The 22,301-nt window shown below is 37.4% G+C and overlaps 1 protein-coding gene across 2 annotated transcripts in view; it reads right to left on the bottom strand.

Moving 5' to 3' along the window:
• The window catches only part of LOC128993851 (sodium-coupled neutral amino acid transporter 9 homolog), a 29,751-nt gene extending 8,842 nt beyond the window's left edge, over positions 1 to 20,909 (bottom strand). The window contains exons 1-5 of one of the 2 annotated variants that reach the window (XM_054417904.1): positions 20,779 to 20,909; positions 14,625 to 14,700; positions 9,976 to 10,043; positions 2,139 to 2,296; positions 380 to 541 (exon numbers count right to left, since the gene is read on the bottom strand). In XM_054417904.1, the coding sequence (XP_054273879.1) occupies positions 380 to 541; positions 2,139 to 2,296; positions 9,976 to 10,043; positions 14,625 to 14,700; positions 20,779 to 20,858 (544 nt within the window). In that variant the 5' untranslated portion in view covers positions 20,859 to 20,909. Of the gene's footprint in view, positions 1 to 379; positions 542 to 2,138; positions 2,297 to 9,975; positions 10,044 to 14,624; positions 14,701 to 15,045; positions 15,148 to 20,778 lie in introns of those variants that run through there. The other variant, XM_054417905.1, reaches the window with a different exon arrangement.
• Between the last annotated feature and the right edge of the window lie 1,392 nt (positions 20,910 to 22,301).

Genomic DNA, 22,301 nt, shown 5'->3' with positions numbered 1-22,301 from the left:
CTTACTTGTATCTCATTAAATAGAATTCTTCTATAAAGATCTTGTTTTATTTTAAAACAAGAAACTTAAGGATAAAGAAAGACAATGTTCTCCATTCAGAGAGGTTAATACAGACAACATTGATTATGATAATGATGAGATGAATAATCAAGACTTACCAATGAACATAAAACCACCAAAGCCACTGTTAGTTACCAGTGGTAGTGAAATGACAAAGAAGTGGAATTTATGGCGGAAACAATTTCAGTGGTATACTACTGCTGTCAATTTGAAGAAGAGGACAGTAGAGAAACAGTTAACTTTAACAAAGTCCGAGGGCCTTTAAGAAACTATACAACATACATACAGCCCATAGAGTAATAGACAGTTCTCAACATACTGTAAATGAAGTCAACGATGAAGTAGAGGAAGTTAGTCATTAGGATCCAGTAGACTATGAGAGCTCCAGCCAACACAATGTAGGAGAATATCTTGGAAAGAATTTCAGCCTTACGACCCAACAGATGGCGAGTCAGCTCGGATATCTCTCCTCCTGGCGGCCCTGCAATATGATGATACATGTTAAGATTAGATTGAAAACAGGTAAATCAAAGTCTGTGCATAAAAAAAGTCTTTTTGATTAGTACAGTATGTCAATAAACGCGTTCCTCTGATAATTTGACCTTTTTGCTGTTCCGGTTCCATAGGTGACGGATTAGCAAGGTTCTACTGTAGCTGTATTTTCTGTCAGAAAAAGTTGAGTGTATTGCTAAAACACAGGCAAACATAAAGATAAATATTTTCTTTAGTGTTTAAACAAACATCAATATTTTCAAGAATGAATCAATGATTCATCCAGTGTGTTCTCGTTAGGTTCTTGCTTTATCTTTTTGGGTTCTGTTATATGATTATCTAAGAATGTGGTTAAATCAAATCAAACTTTTGAGGTAGTGCAATAAGTTTTGTGGCCATGCATAGGGAGCACTAAAAGACCTGCTGTACGCTTGTTTTACTCTCTCAGCTTAGCATTCACAGTTAGATTTTGTTATTTAGACTCATTGCTGAAGACGTACATTGATTTTCACTAGTGTACATGCTGCTCGAATTCGATCAATTGCAAAGTACTACAGTATTTCAAAACGAATAACGGTCATATTTAAAATGAGTTTAAAAGATTCAACTCAAAGAATACCGCTGTGAACTCAGACCATGTGTATCTTCGTTAATGATAAACCTAAAGCATTCCGTCCGATTTTCTCCTTCTCAAAATACCTCGCTGTAAAGGCAACATAGACCATTGATAGAGGGTCAAATTGAGAACGAAAAGTCGTTTTGGGGTAGTTTTAGGGTGCATTTGTAACCTAATACTGTAGTTGATATTGTCCAGGGTCAGGTGCTGACTGTGATGAGTTAAGCCTATTACGCGCCACTGTTCTGTAGCTGCGGTCGTTATCACGATTACGCATCCTTTCTATGTTTCGTTATCGCACGTCGGAGGCATTTAAAAGAAAAAAACAACAAATAAACAAATTGTAGCTACACAAAACAACGATAAATGCACAAATTTAAGTTACAATCATGCTAACACAATCCGTCATAGCGACACAAAACACTGATAAATACACAAATTTAAGATACAACCATACTAACACGATCCGTCTTGGGGGTTATGTTTACACAAACTCAAATAGTAAATAAATGTACTCAATGCGTTTCATTGAATTGAAAAATAAATAACAGCAATTAAATTATACAGCTGATCAAAATGTAAACAATTATGCTCTTCATAAGAATAACATGGGAACTTTAAAAGCCACTGGGGCAGAACCCAAGGGACTTTTTCACCAATGTAAGGCCAGTTTGCAAATCTACGCGACACGCTCTATCCAATGAGACGTCAATGGATAAAATCGGTTAAGAAATGGCGGAGTAGTTCAACCGACAAAGTTTCATGTCGCGTATTAATTATATAGATTCTAAAACTAACTTGAGCATTAACGTGGTTTGGCCACCAGCTGTTACACTCCTCTGTATGAGGACTCTTCTCTTGTGTGACCTGGTAGTGAATGTGTTAAGGGAATGAGATGTCTACTTTTATCATTAGTTAAAGGTTGTAAAAAACATTAACAACTACAAATAATATCTGTAGACTATCTTACCGTAAGCAGCCTGTGTGGACACCACGCAGTGTGCTGTGTAGCAGCACAATGTTGCCATCCCCATCACCAGCAATATCCCCATGGCAAACCCTGCTCTCTCTAGCCCCCAGGGCATGGTCAACAGGGAGGTCCCCACCATGGTGTTCCATAGTACGAATCTGAACATACCAACACATTATGAACATGTGCAAAACCATCCCCATCACCAGCACTAACCCCATGGCAAACCCAGCTCTCTCTAGCCCCCAGGAAATAGTCAACAGTGCAGTGAGGTCCCCACAATGGTTTTCTATAGTACGAATCTGAACATACCAACACATTATGAACATGTGCAAAACCATCACCAGCACTAACCCCCTGGCAAACCCTGCTCTCGCTAGCCCCCAGGAAATAGTCAACAGTGAGGTCCCCACCATGGAGTTCCATAGTACAAATCTGAACATACCAACACATTAGGAACAGGTGTACCACTGAACTTTTATCAGTCAGTGTACCAGTCCGCACAAAGTAGTTTGTTTAGGCCGGCCTGGATATTAAATGTCTCAAGTCGTGTAAAACTCTGTGTAGTATGTGTGGAAGTGTGACGACTTGTGTTTTAACAACAATTAATGAAAACATACGATTTGACAACGGGACTGTAAGACTTGAAACTAAGTTGAACTAAGTTGGAACTAAGTTGAAACTAAGTCATCCTGAAAAAAAACTACTAGGATTGGTGACGTGAAAAGGTATCTAACCTATTTATTAGTGTTTCAAGCTCATTACAGAGCGCCATCTGCAGAGCAGTTAAATGATAAATACCCCCACCGCAGAAACCTGCAAAATAAGTGAATTTCCATTGACCTGGCTGAATTATTTCTACTAGAATATTCCCTTGAAATTGACAAATTTATTTCCTATTTAAATAACATTAATTTTAATGATTGATTGGGTTTGCTGCTACAGGGAAGGTATTGAGGTGTGTTTTTATTTTCTTTTATTAAAATGTTGATAATTTAGCATGAAATAAACAAAGTTGCCAAATTTGATTAAAATATACTGTATTCATGAACAAGCAAACTGCAAAAGTTTATTTATACTCCATAAGAATAACATGGGAATTTTAAATTTAGAATTTTTTCAATTATCTCCGTAATTGTTAGGCATGCAACAACGCTTCAATATACAAAATTATTCCTTTTCTAAGCTCTACAAAATGGTTTGGAAAGAAATTGTGAAATTTTGTGTTTTAAGGGTCAAAAATGGGGAAAAACAATTTTTACATGCTGGTTCACAAACGCATTTGAATAAATGTAGATTCACACATTTGTACCAAATTCCATCAAAATATGATCTTTTTGCTAAAGTTATCGCGCTAACGGACACACAAATATATATATATATATATATATATATATATATATATGAATTTTAACGCAGAGTGTTTTAGGGCTCTGGGGACCTCAAAACAAAAAAGTAAATCGATCCCGGGTCAGCCGGGTCTAGGTCTTACCATAAGACCTACGGTAATCGGTAATGGCTAATTCCCTATATGGGTAAAATGTATATAATATTGTGTAACGGAATCGTATCTCAAAATTTCGGGGCTTTGAAGGCAATAATATTGTGATCATTCATACACGTTTGAGTAGGGAGGTTTGATTAATGTGTTCCAGAAAAGAATAATTTAAAAAAATTGAAAAAACCATGTTTGTTTTTTGGATATTGTTTTACTTTAAATTTAATCCAAAATGTCCTTCATTCATCCATTGTTGGTTCAGTCCTTAGGACACCTGTAGTTTGATATTGACATTTGTTGAGAAGGATCTATCTACTCGGGAATAGCCTACTTAAGAGTTTAAAATTAATTTGGTGGGTAATTGGCTCAGTATTATTTATCACTCTAACCGTTCTGAATCAAACTATTCTCTAATTGGAAACCAACTCATACACGTAGGTACACAACAACGTCAAAAATATCCATAATCGATGTGCTGTTATGAATCGGATACAAAATAATAACTCAAGGGCTAGACGAAGTCAATGTTCCTATTATCGGGCAGGGAGTCTTGTAGTGGGAGCATCAACCCCAAATAAAACCGTCTGGGGTTTGGGTTTGGTAGAGAGTGAGAGAGGGTATGGAGTACGATATCAGGAAGTACACAGACAGGGAGTATGCGCGGCCCGCTATATCGGGATGTTGACGTTACAGCCACAGCCAGATGAATCGCTTCCCGCTTGCGCTTGTCGTCGCCATAGCAACAGGAGGCATTGACCTTGCCACCGCAATCATACTAGCCGTTTCATAAACTACGGCTGATAACAAATATACATGTGATAAGTTTTAACCAAGTGCTACGGCGTTCAAGTGAGTTTCTTAGCTGAAGTTTATCGGTTTAGAAACACTTGCAACTTGTGAAATAACACAAAAACGTAATATGTAGATAGATGTTTTCAGGACGGCATGGCGTCGCTTTTCCCCGCCCTGGCGGGAAATCCTTGTACCAACCATTTGCCGACTGTGCCTCGGCGGCCGCAGGCGCCTTTACAGGTAATTTTGCCATTAATTTCTGTTTGCTTATTACAATAACTTAAAAAAATTACCCATGTAATAAAACTGGAAATTTTTTGTTACGTGTTTTATAACATTTTGCAAAAAGTGCTGATGTGCAGGAATTTTTCTATTGGTTAAATAGTTCATGTATCTCATCAGATATTATCGATGGTAAAATTTGAAATATAAAACTGTAATCGTAGTTACATAAAATTAAATTTGTATTCCAAATGAAAATTCTTAAAAGATTTTTATGCATGCATTTGTTTTTCAATCAGTTCAAGAATAAAATAAAATTTTAATTTCAAATTCTATAATTTTATTTTTGACAAATGTTTACTTGTTAAACAGCACTCTAGATAGGGGTTGGTCTACGAAAAGGTCAAGAAGTCCATTCCCAGTTTTTTTAGTTAATGAAATACAATGAATAGTTTAAAAATCTATGTAGCCTATAAATGTATCTTTCCTTATTAAGAAATTTTGTTTACTAAAACACGAGGTTAACAAAGCACAAATATTATAAAATTATGTCATTTTAATTCACTTTTCAAAAATGTAAGTACCTAACCTGCTATTACCAGACAATTAATAAAACAACAATACAGTATATTGAACCATATTTATATGAATCCAAACAATTGTCCTCGAATGCAATCTTAGAGAAATTATTGACAATTGCAGCTGCCATGTTATGCATATTTTGAAACCTTTACCTTGGTGTGACAAAAATGTTAGATTTTAAATGTAACTTATTTAAAATAACAAAATAATCTTGAAAATTTGTTCGCAAGTTAAAGATTGAATGACCTAAAAAGTGGTACAGATTTAGACGGTCTTTACAATTACAGAGTTACATTAGAGATGAGGACAGGTCGCGGATGTCAAGGGCGGACATTGACCCCAGACCTTAATCCCCTCCCTCCCCTCCCCCCTTAACCACCCGCTCCCGCTCACACAGACACTCTCGCTTTCGTTCGATCCCCCGACCCCCTCAACCCTCAACACCGTCGGTCGTTGCCTTCCGCTCCATCATTCAGACTTTTGACTTTTTACATTGCGCCTTCTTTTCTGTCTATGCAAATCACCCAAGAGCAGTCGATTCAGAGTTGGTTGCTAATTAAAAATCTTCACAAAGTGTTTCGTGGAATGGGGTATTGTTTCTGCAAAATTGAAATCGATCACTTTGGAAACTCCAGATTGAAATTTTGAAATCGGGATACCATTGGGTTGATTGTTGAAAGAATGTATTGTAGATGTAGTAATTGAGAAGTATAAAGTCTATTTTCTTTATCGAATGAGTGTCCTTGAGTTGTATAACCATATACCCAATCGCCGAGGACCTTTGCGAAATTTGCCTGCAATTAGAAGGTGTCAGATTTTCAAATCCCTGTGACGCTGTGTAGAATGACGCTGTTGGTTGCTTTCGTAAATACCGTTAAAACGTGATGATATAATTTTCTTGCATTGCATTTGTAATAGTATATTTCGTTGGGCCGAAAATGAATTTTGCCAACTCGAGATAGGTTTTATCTTTATCTTTAGCTCGACTTCGCCTCGAACTTAAAAACTGGCTCGACATTGACCTGGGTCGATACCAGTTCCACCCGCACTACCCCTGCATACTTCCCCTGATAACAAGTACTACCAGACATACCCAGACGTAAACGGGGAAGTGGGACGTGGGTCGACAAAGTGTGTCAGACGGGACATTGACCTGGGTCGATACCAGTACCACCCGCACTACCCCTTCATACCTCCCCTGATAACAAGTACTACCAGACATACCCAGACGCGAACGGGGAAGTGGGATGTGGGTCGACAAAGTGTGTCAGACGGGACATTGACCTGTGTCGATACCAGTACCACCCGCACTACCCCTACATACCTCCCCTGATAACAAGTACTGCCAGACATACCCAGACGTGAACGGGGAAGTGCGATGTGGGTCGACAAAGTGTGTCAGACGGGACATTGACCTGGGTCGATACCAGTACCACCCGCACTACCCTTGCATACTTCCCCTGATAACAAGTACTGCCAGACATACCCAGACGTGAACGGGGAAGTGGGATGTGGGTCGACAAAGTGTGTCAGACGGAACATTGACCTGGGTCGATACAAGTACCACCCGCACTACCCTTGCATACTTACCCTGATAACAAGTACTACCAGACATACCCAGACGTGAACGGGGAAGTGGGATGTGGGTCGACAAAGTGTGTCAGACGGAACATTGACCTGGGTCGATACCAGTACCACCCGCACTACCCCTGCATACCTCCCCTGATAACAAGTACTACCAGACATACCCAGACGTGAAGGGGGAAGTGGGATGTGGGTCGACAAAGTGTGTCAGACGGAACATTGACCTGGGTCGATACCAGTACCACCCGCACTACCCCTACATACCTCCCCTGATAACAAGTACTACCAGACATACCCAGACGTGAACGGGGAAGTGGGATGCGGGTAGACAAAGTGTGTCAGACGGAACATTGACCTGGGTCGATACCAGTACCACCCGCACTACCCCTACATACCTCCCCTGATAACAAGTACTACCAGACATACCCAGACGTGAACGGGGAAGTGGGATGTGGGTCGACAAAGTGTGTCAGACGGAACATTGACCTGGGTCGATACCAGTACCACCCGCACTACCCCTGCATACCTCTCCTGATAACAAGTACTACCAGACATACCCAGACGTGAACGGGGAAGTGGGATGTGGGTCGACAAAGTGTGTCAGACGGAACATTGACCTGGGTCGATACCAGTACCACCCGCACTACCCCTGCATACTTCCCCTGATAACAAGTACTACCAGACATACCCAGACGTGAACGGGGAAGTGGGATGTGGGTCGACAAAGTGTGTCAGACGGAACATTGACCTGGGTCGATACCAGTACCACCCGCACTACCCCTACATACCTCCCCTGATAACAAGTACTACCAGACATACCCAGACGTGAACGGGGAAGTGGGATGTGGGTAGACAAAGTGTGTCAGACGGAACATTGACCTGGGTCGATACCAGTACCACCCGCACTACCCCTACATACCTCCCCTGATAACAAGTACTACCAGACATACCCAGACGTGAACGGGGAAGTGGGATGTGGGTAGACAAAGTGTGTCAGACGGAACATTGACCTGGGTCGATACCAGTACCACCCGCACTACCCCTGCATACCTCTCCTGATAACAAGTACTACCAGACATACCCAGACGTGAACGGGGAAGTGGGATGTGGGTCGACAAAGTGTGTCAGACGGAACATTGACCTGGGTCGATAACAGTACCAACCACACTACCCCCGCATACCTCCCCTGATAACAAGTACTACCAGACATACCCAGACGTGAACGGGGAAGTGGGATGTGGGTCGACAAAGTGTGTCAGACGGAACATTGACCTGGGTCGATAACAGTACCACCCGCACTACCCCTGCATACCTCTCCTGATAACAAGTACTACCAGACATACCGAGACGTGAACGGGGAAGTGGGATGTGGGTCGACAAAGTGTGTCAGACGGAACACTGACCTGGGTCGATAACAGTACCAACCACACTACCCCTGCATACCTCTCCTGATAACAAGTACTACCAGACATACCCAGACGTGAACGGGGAAGTGGGATGTGGGTCGACAAAGTGTGTCAGACGGAACATTGACCTGGGTCGATACCAGTACCACCCGCACTACCCCTGCATACCTCTCCTGATAACAAGTACTACCAGACATACCCAGACGTGAACGGGGAAGTGGGATGTGGGTCGACAAAGTGTGTCAGACGGAACATTGACCTGGGTCGATACCAGTACCAACCACACTACCCCCGCATACCTCCCCTGATAACAAGTACTACCAGACATACCCAGACGTGAACGGGGAAGTGGGATGTGGGTCGACAAAGTGTGTCAGACGGAACATTGACCTGGGTCGATAACAGTACCACCCGCACTACCCCTGCATACCTCTCCTGATAACAAGTACTACCAGACATACCCAGACGTGAACGGGGAAGTGGGATGTGGGTCGACAAAGTGTGTCAGACGGAACATTGACCTGGGTCGATAACAGTACCAACCACACTACCCTCGCATACCTCTCCTGATAACAAGTACTACCAGACATACCCAGACGTGAACGGGGAAGTGGGATGTGGGTCGACAAAGTGTGTCAGACGGAACATTGACCTGGGTCGATACCAGTACCACCCGCACTACCCCTGCATACCTGCCCTGATAACAAGGAGTTTATTATTATGCGTTACACTTACACGATATGTTCGGCACGCTATTGCTAAATTACGCGGATTTACATACATAGTATGTTGCAGTAACCTATAAAAATAGTATACTATGTTTCAAGCCTATTATAAGTATGAAATAATGAAACTGTTAGTTTGAACCCATGGATGTAATATTAATGGTGCTGTTTAGCAAGAAGTAATTTTTTTATGGTAATTAAAATAGGGTTATTACAGTGGGAAACGGACAGATTAGCACAAGTCATAAAACTGTCAATCCCTCGGCCGAAGAATTCGTCGGGGTAGGACTGAGGGGCGCAGAGCTACCTTGCGCTCCTCGGTCCTACTCGTGCAAGGAACTAATCCCCTTCTTACAAGGGTTGATAAAAAATGCTTGGGTCGACCATGCAAGTAAATCCCTAGTTGGGGCCTCACTGACTACAGCATTGATTCAGGCATATTTTTCTATGCTAGTGTTAGTAACAACAAACTAATTTTTGGTATCAACAAATTACCAGGACGTACACTTTCACTTTAAAAAATCCAGTGTTGGTTACCAACTTTCTTTATAATGGTTTAAATTTAAATTGTAATATTAAAGCTGATTCTTCAGTTGAATGTTGAACCACATTCAGACTGTAACCAAGAGATAGTTTTTCTTCAAATGTTGTGTAATTTAATTTCTTATCGAGGTTTGCAATAACATGTGATTAGGGCAATAAATTCTAGGGTATTTGAAAATTACACTTGTTATCAAGGGTTGTTATCAATGTTCCACTGTATACTGTGCGTATAATATTTATCTTAGAATATACAATTGATTTTAAATATCCTCATTCTTATGATCCAACATCTACGTCAATCAGTGCATCATAATTTCTAGTTTGTACCCTGAATGTGGTATGTGAGACAAGTGGATTCAATTGGAGTTTTACCCAATAGATTTATCTCATCAGATCGCTATGCTATCGTATTTATAATTGCATATTAGTGTTTGTGATGTAGTTACGGCTTCAACTGAGGGAAGATATTCGAGGTATTTACTTACATTGTGACAAGGCTACTCTGCTTGTTGGAATCTGGTAGAATCGGAGGAGCGCCCTCCTGGTCTGATACCTGGAATGATATTTAGATGTTACTATTGATTTTAAAATAAAAGCAACTACCTACTTAGCACTCAGAGCACAAACAAAGTAAACCTACAGGCTATAAATCTACCTCGAGAGACATATCTCCTTCACTGCTTCACTTTCGTTATTCTGTGGCTGTAAAGTTCACAACTTGACGCCTGTCGCAAAAATCCGGTACAACTAGACGGCAACCATTCTAGTCGAGATGGAAACAAGATTCTGGTTTTATAATAGCGCATTGGCAATGCGAAAAAAAACCTGATACTATTAGGTTTGGCCATCGATGTATTGCCTGTTGTAGTTTTGCCGCTAGTTGGGAGATCACAAGTGAAATAATCCACCGTTTAGTCTTCTTTCGAGTATCATCACCCATGGAACACGTCGCTGGGTTGGCTATATATCGATTGAATTATGCTTTCAACAATCGATCATGTTAGGCTATAAAAATCCATTGTTTGACCAGTGTTTAGACTGTTCTCTCTAGTCTCGAAAAACGTTAAAATGAAAACAACGATATAATTGCTTTCCCGGTTGGCTGAAGAAGATTATACGGGAAAAGCCTATTAAAACGTAATATTACTGTCAACCACTACTATTACATAGTCATTAAATTCATGATAACGACAACACTATCTCGGAAAGATTTTTAAATGCCTCAAAGAGCCTATGGTTTGTAAACAAACTGCTTTGCGTTTAGTTTTACTTAGAAACGATTATCATATTCAAGCGTATTTGATTCACGAACTAAACACCAGATACAAGTTTTTGTATGGCCACTCTATCGTATTGAACGGCAATATTCTATTCCTCTATATGCTTACAAAGATTTAATACAGAAAACACGTAAAAATGGCACATAAAACCCTCCAACTTATTACCCACCTTGTTAATAGTTATGCTGAGAAGTTTCTCCTGTTTCTTGCACTCCATACTTCCACATGAATGAAGTTATAACGGCTAGTACGTTGATTACATTTTACACTATCAATTAGCTTCTCATATATCACGAAATAATCTGTTTGAAATATTTGGAGATAACCATCCATAGGTCAACCACGGATCTGTTAGTTTATTTATTGTTAGATTAAAATTCAGTTGGTGTTAAGTGTTGGCGTATATTAGTAATATGAGATAAAATTGTGAACAAATTTCTAACGTAAAATCGTGAAAATGTGAAGGAAATGTGGTGGTTTGTCAATTTTAATGTTATAAGTTGTAAAACTTGCAAAATGTACCGTATTTAGAAAAATAATAATATTTGTATGATACTCGTATGGTGTAGCAAAATTGTAACACCTTGTGTATTATTTCTTGACAGTTATATAAATAATCACAAATAAACACTTAGTCGATAAATAATTAGCTTAATAGTCATTGACGAATTTTTGTGACTTAAGTACATCAATCTATACCAAAACGAGCGTTTTGATAATGTTCACTTGAATGCTTGTAATAGTACATTAAAATCGGAATAATTAAACTATTTATCTGTACTTTACTATGATAAATGCAAGACCCTCAACAACAACAAATGATGATCCCTGAGATTGGTTATGGGCTTAATTCGTGATGTAGTAACACTTCGGCCCAGTAACATTTCGGCCAAACTCAAATTTCTTAGAAAAATAGTATCACTTCGTCCCACTCGCTTTTACAGATGATTAAATAAGCTAATGGAGTAACATTTCGGCCCGACGAAAAATTGACAAGGGTTGAGGAACGCAGTTCAGGTAGTAAGAGGTACATGACCTGTATACTTTGCAACCACCCTCTGATGGAATGTCGCCCAACCGTCACCCCTTGCATCCTCTGACCTCACATGACGGAGAATCGGTGGAATCTTACCTAACCTAACCTAACCTAACCTAACCTTTCAAATATTTTGTTGGGACGAAGTGTTACTAGTGGGCAGGTAGAGAGTTGGACCGTAGGCCACATCTGAGGGTTTCGGGCCGAAATGTTACTGGGCCGAAGTGTTACTTGGGCCGAAGTGTTACGACACGTAATTCGTTGGCAGCATACAGTATTTGGCTCCCTCGTCAAAGTTTAATAATTCTTCATTGTGACATATAGCGTAAAATTAAGTAATAATTTTATAAAACCAGTCCTAAGCCCAAACCCCAATGTGTGAGAGGGCAAAATACCCCCGCCGCAGCAAATCTGCAGACTAAGCGAATTTCAACTTGTCTGATTAAATTTGTACTAAAATATTTCCATAAGACATATTTATTCTAAATTTAAATAACATTAGATTTAACGAGTACTTAGGTTTGCTGCTACGGGGAAGTAAAACGTGTTTTTTACGATACTTCAATAGTATAGGATGAAATAAATAAATTTGCCAAATTTTATCAATATACATCCATAAACAAGTAAACTACAACAGTTTTCATTTTCTCCAAAAGAATAACATGGGAATTAAAAATTACACTTTTTTTGAATTTTTTCTGCCACCGTTAGGCATACAACGGTGCTTCAATATACTAAATTATTTCTTTTTTTAAGCTCTACAAAATGGTTTAGGAAGAAATTGCAGAACTTTTTGTTTTTAGGGTCAAAAATGGTAAAAACCCATTTTTACCCCATAAAACCCCGTACCCATGGTCCGATTATGCTGGTCTACGAACTCGTTCGAATAAACGTAGGTTTACACGTTTGTACCAAATTTCATCAAAATCGGATCATTTTTGCTCGAGTTATCGCGCTAACGGACACATATATAAATATATATATATATATATATATGAATTTGAATGGATGGTGTTTTTGACCTCTGGAGACCTCAAAACGAAAAAGTAAATCGGTCCCGGGTCCAGGTCTTACCATGAGACCTACGGTAATAGCTTATTCCCTATATGGGAAATTCGCTAAAAGCTGCCACGATTCTGATTACAGTATGAGTTTTAAGTGTAGATAGCTCTATAGGCTAATACAATATTCACATACATAATAGGTACGTTATTATGTTATCATGTTACGTATATTGTTCACCTTGGCCATCTGTAAACACGCAAATGTGTAAAATGCTGTTTATCGAATATAAAATAAATAAATAAACACGTTCCACCGATTGTCTATGTAGCCGATTGGTTACAGCGCTCGACATCAAATCTGATGGTCGCTGGTTCGATCCTAACCAGAGTCTATTATGGGCCCAGTTGTAGTTAGTCATTGAGCTAACAAATTGATGCTTTCTAACAGAAAGTCGAAAGTATTTATTCAGTACAAGACTAGGTTTTGAACATTTACCTTTAAAAAACCTTACAAAATTCCATTGGCGTAGAAAACCACCATAGAGAACTGTATAAAATGTTTAGGTACAAGCGTCAAAGTTCTGTAAATTCAAAGTTGTCCGAAACTGAGCCAAAGTGTGACAAGGACATTAAATGTCTGAATATTTATAAGACTTTTCAAATACACAGTTGAACAATGTAACTATTCCATCAAGATCAATTAATGCCAAAAAATAAATCAATAAACACAAACTATAAACAAAACAAAACCAGACATACCATAATCTCTGCTCACTGTTGACGATTTGGGACCAGACTGAATTCGGGTAAGGGGGGACAAACATCCATCACACCAATTATCGACAAACGATGGAAGCTAAGGTCAATCAGAGCATAGAGTTGGTCCAACAACAGCAAAGATTGCATGAGATGGACTAACAATTTGATGAACCAGGGCAGAAGTCAAACTAGAGTACGTCGCGCCATGGTCAATGTCGGGAAAAGACGCCATATTATAAACATTCCCGGGCATAAACTAGCCAACAATGTCGAAGCAAGTAGAAACTACTTCACGAAATTGACAATGTTTAATTTTAAAAAAATTAGGATATAATTTAGCGTTAGATATGGTTGGGCAAAGGGAATAAACTGGCCTAAATTGGAAAGGTAAAACGAAACAAATGAGGGAAATACTTGTAGAACAACGGAATGGTAAAAAGAACATGATAATAAATAACGAATTGCCCTAACCTTAATTCCTTCTCTGTGGGTTGGGTAGAGTCCTATATTTTTAAGCTCAATTTAATTTCTTTGCACACCCCTCTTATCCCAACTCCGCGCAGTGGTCACTTCGGGTCTCTCGCGGCGCATGTCCAACTCCAACTCCGCGCGATGTTTATATGTTCCAAAGACTACAATAGGCCTACACAATCTTTAACCTAACCTAACCTGTCACATGAATAAAGTAGTTATGAACAAATAAAAGTGTACCATTACTTTTTGGGAATTGGATTATACACTAAGTGACCACCGCCCGGAATTGGAATGGATCCTTTGGGGGCAATAAAACTATTTCTCATTCAAAATCTGACCATCGCGCTGAGTTGGGCTATACCCGGCTTGACGTCGAGTGTATTCAAGTTAGTAGAACTCCGCCGGAACAATCTGAGACTAAAAAAAAAATCTCCCAGTCTATGATCCCCCTAAGACGAGAAAGGGACTTATCATTCTCATTACCACAATATATCATCAGGCACTAAGACGCTCGAAGCCGTATCTAACATTTCACAAAGTTAAAACTACTATTGTGCGTACCTATTCTACACCATACTCACCAGTGATTCAGTGTTTGCTCTGATGAAGTAGTCGAACTCATGCGGAGGGTTGAGGGAAATCTTCCTCAAAGGAGGTCTGAAACACAAACCATTCTAAATTATCAATCCGTCTTTTTATCCTTTACTTCAGGCTGGATTAATCTCGATACAGTACATGAAGATTTTACGTTGCTAAAATGAGGCATGCCGCATGATCAATATTATTAAACATTTTAGATCAGAATTTCCTAGACTCATTGTTGTTATCTGCAATCATTTCAGCAACGAATTTAGAAGTTTCAGATGAGTGTTCATGGATGGCCTAGATTATTTATTTGCCACCCAGCTTTCTCTCTCAAACACCCAGTTGCAGTTTGACTTACTAGCAGTAAGACAATATGAGTAAGACAATAGCATTCAAATAATATTAGAATAAACTTACGGAGTGATTCTGTCTAGAATCGGCATCGAAAATGTTTAACTCTTTCTTAATTTTGAAGTAAACTCCGTTGATATTATGTTACTTTAGTGTAAACAAGCACCCTCGAAAACATATGGTATTAGAAATTATAATTTGCGCTACCTATTAAAAGTAAAGTAGAGAAGTACAAAAGGTAAATTGTTACATTGATTTTAAAAGGCCCCTTACACTGTACCATCATTATATTTTTATAGAGCACACATACGGCGTTACTTTTATTCAAATATGAGTGTAAGATGAGTAAATTGACTTGTGTAGCTTTGTTACTGATTAGATCAGCTGTTTCCTTTTCCAGCACCATTTATTTAGTCCTAAGACCAACTAAGTCAACTAAAAAAGCTAATGATTTTTCTCATGATTGGACCGGCAAACATTAAGACTAGACTTTATGCATATATGTATGCAAACTACAACCAAACATACACGTGGGTTAGAGTAACCATTTTCCTGTTGTGTGAAGCAAGCACTTGCAATTACTGTATTTAATTATCCTTCCAACCGATATATCAATCACAGTTCTTTTTCATTTACCTGTTGACAATGCACCGATTATAAATCGGTTTAGCTATGATATCTTAGAGTAAAAAAATTGGTTACAGCCAGTCAATATGGAAGTTCTACTTCAGTATCCAAAATAAATTCCATAACAGCCATACACAACCTTACAACCTAAACAATCATAACCCATTTTCCAGAATTGAAACATAAGTCGTGTTTGTTGCCGTATACTGTGGCTTTGAGAACTCGATGGGTTGCGTTAGCGATAGTTGAGAACATAATTTTGATGCTTTTTAGTACATCTGAGTTAAATATAACCATGAAGTAACGTTTCATCTAGGTTATGAATTAACGGTGATTTTCAATTCCATGGTGTAATCTATCCTCATATATCCTACTACCTAACTACGATACAATATAAAGTACCTAAGTACGATACAATATATCAAATTATGCAGGAAATCTTCTGATTGGTCCCTTTGTATTCGTTACACCAAGTAAATACCTATCTTACGAAACTTTGGGTACAACACTGGAATGTTTGCTGTTTAACAATACAAAACACGTTACATTTGTGTGTCCATCTTAATCTTGTTCATTAAGAAACATCTAGCTTCACATTGATAACACACATTTGTATTTTAAGTACATCGAAACAAGTTTTCTTTAGGAATATATAATATCTATGATTGTTTAGATAAATAATTGTTTTAGATTACAGGATAATTGTCAATAGCACGCTTTGTTTGAGAATGATTACACGACCTAGACGAACCTTACTGAACATTACGACAATTTCAAAGTGATTTCTATTTGTTATCTAAGAAATGCATTTTACAACTAACTGTCCCACTAAATGTGTGTTGAATGATTATACATATTTCCAATCTAGCTTAAGTTTGAAACGCTTTTTAAGTTCATTGACTTGTGAAATATAGTAGATTATATATTTTAACAATTTAATAAAATATTGGGACAAACAATAATTTCCTTCTCGTTAGCATGGCAAGATTTGTATTATTTTGTTTATTATATTCACCTTAAGTATAAATAACTTAGATTATATTTGTATTTTTAAATTGTATATTTGCACACGTTTTTGTATAACTTTTTGTAGTAACATAAGAGTCACAAATGAAATATGCCTCTACCAAATTCACAAATTCAACATGTTGTGTTTTAACTAAAGCACTTTTAATTGTGGACAAAATAAAAAAACGTATGATTGTAATACAAACAATTAAGCTGAACTAATCTGAATTAATTACTGTAAGCCTACATGGTCAAATTAAATAACCTAGTTTTAAATCCCGATAGGCCTAAGGCCAACTCTAAAACACACAAAACATATAATTTTTAATTAAACACAAAAAATTCAGTGCCTCATAGTTGTAACTCAACATTAATAGTAATTAAATAAATAAAACAGCATACGAAATCAAAATGCAATTACAGCATGCATAGTGTGACAGAGAAAAGGAAGAAAAGATCAGAATACATAAATGTTCTTTTCAAGAAAATGTTCAAGAACAATATGTTTAAGCATGGATTAAAGGAGTAGTGTCTACTCCTTTAACAGATAGGCCAATGGCTAAATCTCAAACATAGCACACATACGTATTACAACATCTTTTAAATTTTAGAAATCTATATCAAACCTTTGACAAGAGATACGCCCGATACCGAAAAATAGACACTTCATGTTGGATTTGTAGTGTTTCCCCTATCATATCAACTATTAAAGTGTGCATATGCAACTAAACAAAGAGATAAAATGCAATGTTAACAGTATCACACACTATTGGATCGTTAAACGAGGTAATCTCTGTGTAAATTACTAGCGGCAGCTGATTTATACAGACAGCATCTCCACTACAGTATAGTATTCTAAACCAATTATAACAGTCAGCAGTAAAAGTCATGAAAACACGTTAAACACATAATGAACATAGACCTCTAGAGAGTATGTTTTATCTATGCCTTTAACTAGCAAGAGCACCCAAAAGAAAAAATGGTGATTTTTTTGTTAAGAAATGCTGCTAAAAGAAGAAGGACTCGCAAAATGCAGTTTATGGTGCATGCATGAATATATCCAATACAAGAAGAGCAAAATAATAGGCTATTCATGCCAAAAAAAAGTATAAGATTCAGTAAAACTCGCGTGTTCATCTACATCAATAAATGTCTTAGTCTGTTCTAAATAGGGTACAGTCTAAAATCTAGCATTTATTTAACAAAGACTAAAAACCACATGAGGAAAAAATTGTGATTAATTTTTAATCTTCAAAAATAATTTAGGATCTCGAATTTCTAACGCGATTTGCTGATAAAAAATGTTCGATATTGAAACACCCATGAAAATACGCACAAACAAAATTCCTCCAAACACAAAATCCTCCCGAAACAAACCATTATTTTCATATCCATTTTACCTTCGCCTCTGGTACTTTTTGGACGGTGGAGGGGGAGAGATGGATTTGGGCTTCACGAAGATCTCATCACAGCTACTGACTTCGGATATCCTAAACACGCCGTCAATCCTGCACACAGGTCTTCGTGAGCTCTCTGAAGATTCTCACAAAGTCTTCAATTGTGAAGATCCATATCAGATATCTGTTGATGGTTTATTTAATACTATGCATATGAGGGTCTAGATGTACCAACCGGCCTCCACATTGTTAACTTTAGGGATGTTTAGGTCTTGAAGCCAGCTTAAAATACTCATATTCATTTAATCTACTGACTGATAAGTTCACCCTGTTTGACGTTTCTTATGTTACCCCCTACTATTTACCGTACTTGATTTTACCTTAGCCTACAGATATGCTAGCACGAAGCACGTTAAATTTTTACCAGTTTCAGAAGAAAAAAAAGTTAAGTTGAGCAACGTAGCTCAAAGTATAATCATAGTAAACATCAAAGTTAATGGTATTATCTAACGGTCATGTCGGATATTTGAAAAACCAATTTTATCAACAGATGTAACACTATTTGGCCTTGCTCTAAATTGTACAAGTCCGTCACAATATTGTTTTGCATTCATAGTCTGGGTCAGTGCCATCCTAGATTCCAGATGTTTTTCCCTTGTAACAGTTTCAGGGTTCATTGCCATAGAAGTTTCATCTACTTGATCGGAAATAAAAATAATGACCTAATGACACACTTCAAACCGCAATGCAGAAGTGCGAATTTTATCCTCTTTTATCAACGAAAAACTTCTACGCAATCGGCTTTTTATTATGATCAACAATGTGAAATATAATTTCGGCTGCCTGACACCGTTGCTTTGCTGAGCAAAGATTTTGAGCCCTTATTAATAACAACTATGAATTTTCCAATGGGAAAATTGAAAACGTAATTTTTATTAAAAATAGCTTGACAAGTATTTGGAAATTTTGGACCAAACAGGTCTTTGAAATCCAAACAGGTCTTTGAAATAAAATTTAATAGTATATTTCACTACTAGAAAGACTGTCAAGCCCCGAAATGGGACTTTCGTCACGAGTGTTGAACGATACTTTTTTATCACGATGAAAAAAAAAACTACTTCATCAAACTTAAAAAAATCAAAACTTAACATTGTTGAGGTCAGGCAAAGTATTGTTTGCGTATTGTAATGTTTATGTAGCGAAAGTTATCTTTATGTTAGAAAAAGTCAGCTGATCACTATTTTTTTTTTTTTTTTTTTTTTGTATGGAAATTGACGATTGACAAATTTCGGTCGGGCTGACGATCGTGCAGATTTTGGTCGTGCTGACGTCCTCAGCTGTATGGAAATGGGCTATTTTCGAGTACAGAGTGATGAAAAATATTTTAAAGTAGGAAATAAAGCCCAACTGAGCACCCTGAAATAATTATTGTATTTTGTAGAAGTAAATACGGAATAATAAACTTATAGTAATGCAATAAATACAGCAATGCTGAGTAAGTTTTGTTACTAAAAATTACCAATACAGACCCATACCACTGAAAGCTTATCAAGTCGTGAATAAGTAGGCCAAATAAAAACATGTTACAACTTTGGATGGTCTCAAAGTTACTTAATTGCGATTAAATTAACAGCTGACTCTGACATAGTTATCTTTTAGAGAATGCAGAACGAATAATCATGTTATTTGACCATAGGTTATCGTCAGTTGTTTATTCCATTGTAGCACTTCATTTTTTTTTATTTAACCAGGTTAAGTGTTTTTTCTTAGCCCAGATTTAATTTAGATTTGTATATGTAAAGCATTTAAAAGTGGCCTGGTTTCATAAAGATAACTTTGATTAACTTCTGGAACTTTTCGTTAACATTTTTCATTAACATCATGCTGTTAAAGGTACATATTCAGACGTTGATGTACGTAATACAGTAAAACCAAAAACCGATAGCTAATAAATAACTTCTCAGTTTCTTTCCTATATTTTACAACCGAATTTGATTTTGGTGTTCAGGTGTTGGTATCACGATCGTAATGAAAGTACCTATTTTAATTGGCGAAAAGGATCATCTGAGTTGTTTACTTGACAAATACTGTAGTGTAAATTTAAAAAAATATAAATTTATCAAACAATTTGTTTTAAACTAAAGTATATCTATGAGTGTACAGTAATGAATTATCTAAATACATTTATCTAAATTACACATTACTTGCTTCAATTAAGACTGGTTTTAAAATAAAGTTGCATTTGATATAGTTTATTTTGTACCTTTCAATGAAAAATCAATAACCCAAAATGTTATAGTAATGTGTTCAATAAGTCTAAACACATATGTTTATGATTTGCATGACTTGGTGGACGTTACGTACAACTAACTTCACTTCACACAGTGAAATGCAATTAGTAATCGCCATTAACCTAATTTTACAAATGGGTTTCCAATCAAATGTTTTGTAAAACAAACTATGTAACAACACAGAAAAGTAAGGTGTTCCTTTCTTCTATGTGGTAAAGGATTACAACCGGTGAAATCCCACGTGTAGTGGGAAACCGGTTTCCTCCGCGCTGTTCTGTGCTACTTTTGGATTCCTACTGTATGTACATAACACATTTAATATAAGGTACTGTATATGACAATAGTTTAAACTACCTTAACGTACTACAATCTATCACTTATGTTTACACTCTAAGTTGTATAGAAACGTTATACAGTACACACTACGTCTGTTGTATTACAAAAGTCATAATAATTACAGGTATTTAGGTACTTACCCTCCATAACTGTTAGTCCTGCTGATATCCGATGACAGGAGGGGTTGTGACTCCTCCGACTTGGACCTAGCTCTAGCCATGGTCTCTGGGTCTGGTCCTTTGGCCAACAAACTGAACTACACTGACCTAGCGCTTCACAGTACTGCGACGGTGACGGTGCGTCTTCGCGTCGCCTAGCCTGCGATGTGTACGTTATATAACAGCCCCTCCTGTCTTCCTTCAGGGTCGCCACTCGCCAGTCGACGATGTGCTGCTGGAAATATTGATGAATTGGTGTCATACACGTTGAACGCTGAGCTGCAGCGCTGACCGTCGACTGAAGATAAAACGTTTCCAACGGATTTTGTCCGCTGCTATCTCGGACGATAATGCAGGTTACTTTGAGCGCGTGATTTAAATTGTATGATAGTAAATTAGGTTGGAGTCACTAAAAGATATACGATTTTGACTGGTATCTCTACGAATATGTTTGTTTTGAACATTTCTGTTGGATTTGGTACTTTTACTGACTGGCGCAGAGTTTTTTCGTTTGGGAAACTATGATTTTGACACAAAAACGTTGTTCTTATAATGTAACTTAATGTTTCAGATGAATTTTATTACTTTGTGTTCAAATACCTGAATCTTTTATAGATGCACTAATTAGTCTGCCAATATAAAAAATATTAATTTTTACATTTTAACAATGGCCATCAGAGTTCGATGACAATGGCCTGGTTTTATAAAGATAACTTTGATTTAACTTCTGGAAATGTAGCTTAGGAGAAAATTTCTTTGCCGCATTTTAGGCAATTGATTTATTGATTAAATATACTGGACGTAGATCCAAGGAAAATTGTGTTTTATTATGTGAATCGGTTTCAATAAAAATATAAAGAAACAACTCCAAAAAACCAACTAAAAATTACTTTTTCATAAGGATTGCTATGAGGAGTATTGCTTTAAATCCACTAAAATAGTGAAGATCTCCGCCAATAAATATTAGGCATACTTCAATTAAGTAATAGTCATAGTAATTAATACAGTAATTAAGTAATAGTATTAATAATATTTCACTACCGGCCTTCACGCTGTTCTGTATGTGTAGTCTCCTGACCCCGGTAATCTTGCATGTATCTTTCATCCATCTTGCATGTATCTTGCATGCATCTTTTAAATGCAATCCTTTATGTATCGGCTTTTATCATCGGTGAAATATATATATATATATAAATAAAAAAAAATTTAAGAAAACTTCCAATACCTACTGTTAAATACAGTATTGCCTTCTCCCAAAAAGCTAATGACCCCAAAACTACAAAACTCTGTCAGTTGTACTAATCAATAAGTACCGTGGACATTTGATCGGAAGCCCTATGAGAAGGGAAACAGGATACTGAACAGCAGCGGGAAGGATAAAGAATTAAGAAATTTACTATGTGTGATTAAACTAGCTGTGCAGTTATAAATTCATACTGAAGAAAAGTATCTTAAATATGTTCAAAACATCGTGTTCGTAGCTTTAAGTGCGATCTTCAACAATG

This window comes from Macrosteles quadrilineatus, unplaced genomic scaffold (assembly GCF_028750875.1).
Source record: "Macrosteles quadrilineatus isolate MER2022 unplaced genomic scaffold, UCM_ALF_1.0 Scaffold_5__1_contigs__length_97177068, whole genome shotgun sequence".
In the NCBI taxonomy this organism is placed as follows: Eukaryota; Metazoa; Arthropoda; class Insecta; order Hemiptera; family Cicadellidae; genus Macrosteles; species Macrosteles quadrilineatus.
The sequence above is the reverse complement of the archived record's forward strand: the minus strand, read 5'-3'. Positions and strand labels throughout refer to the sequence as shown.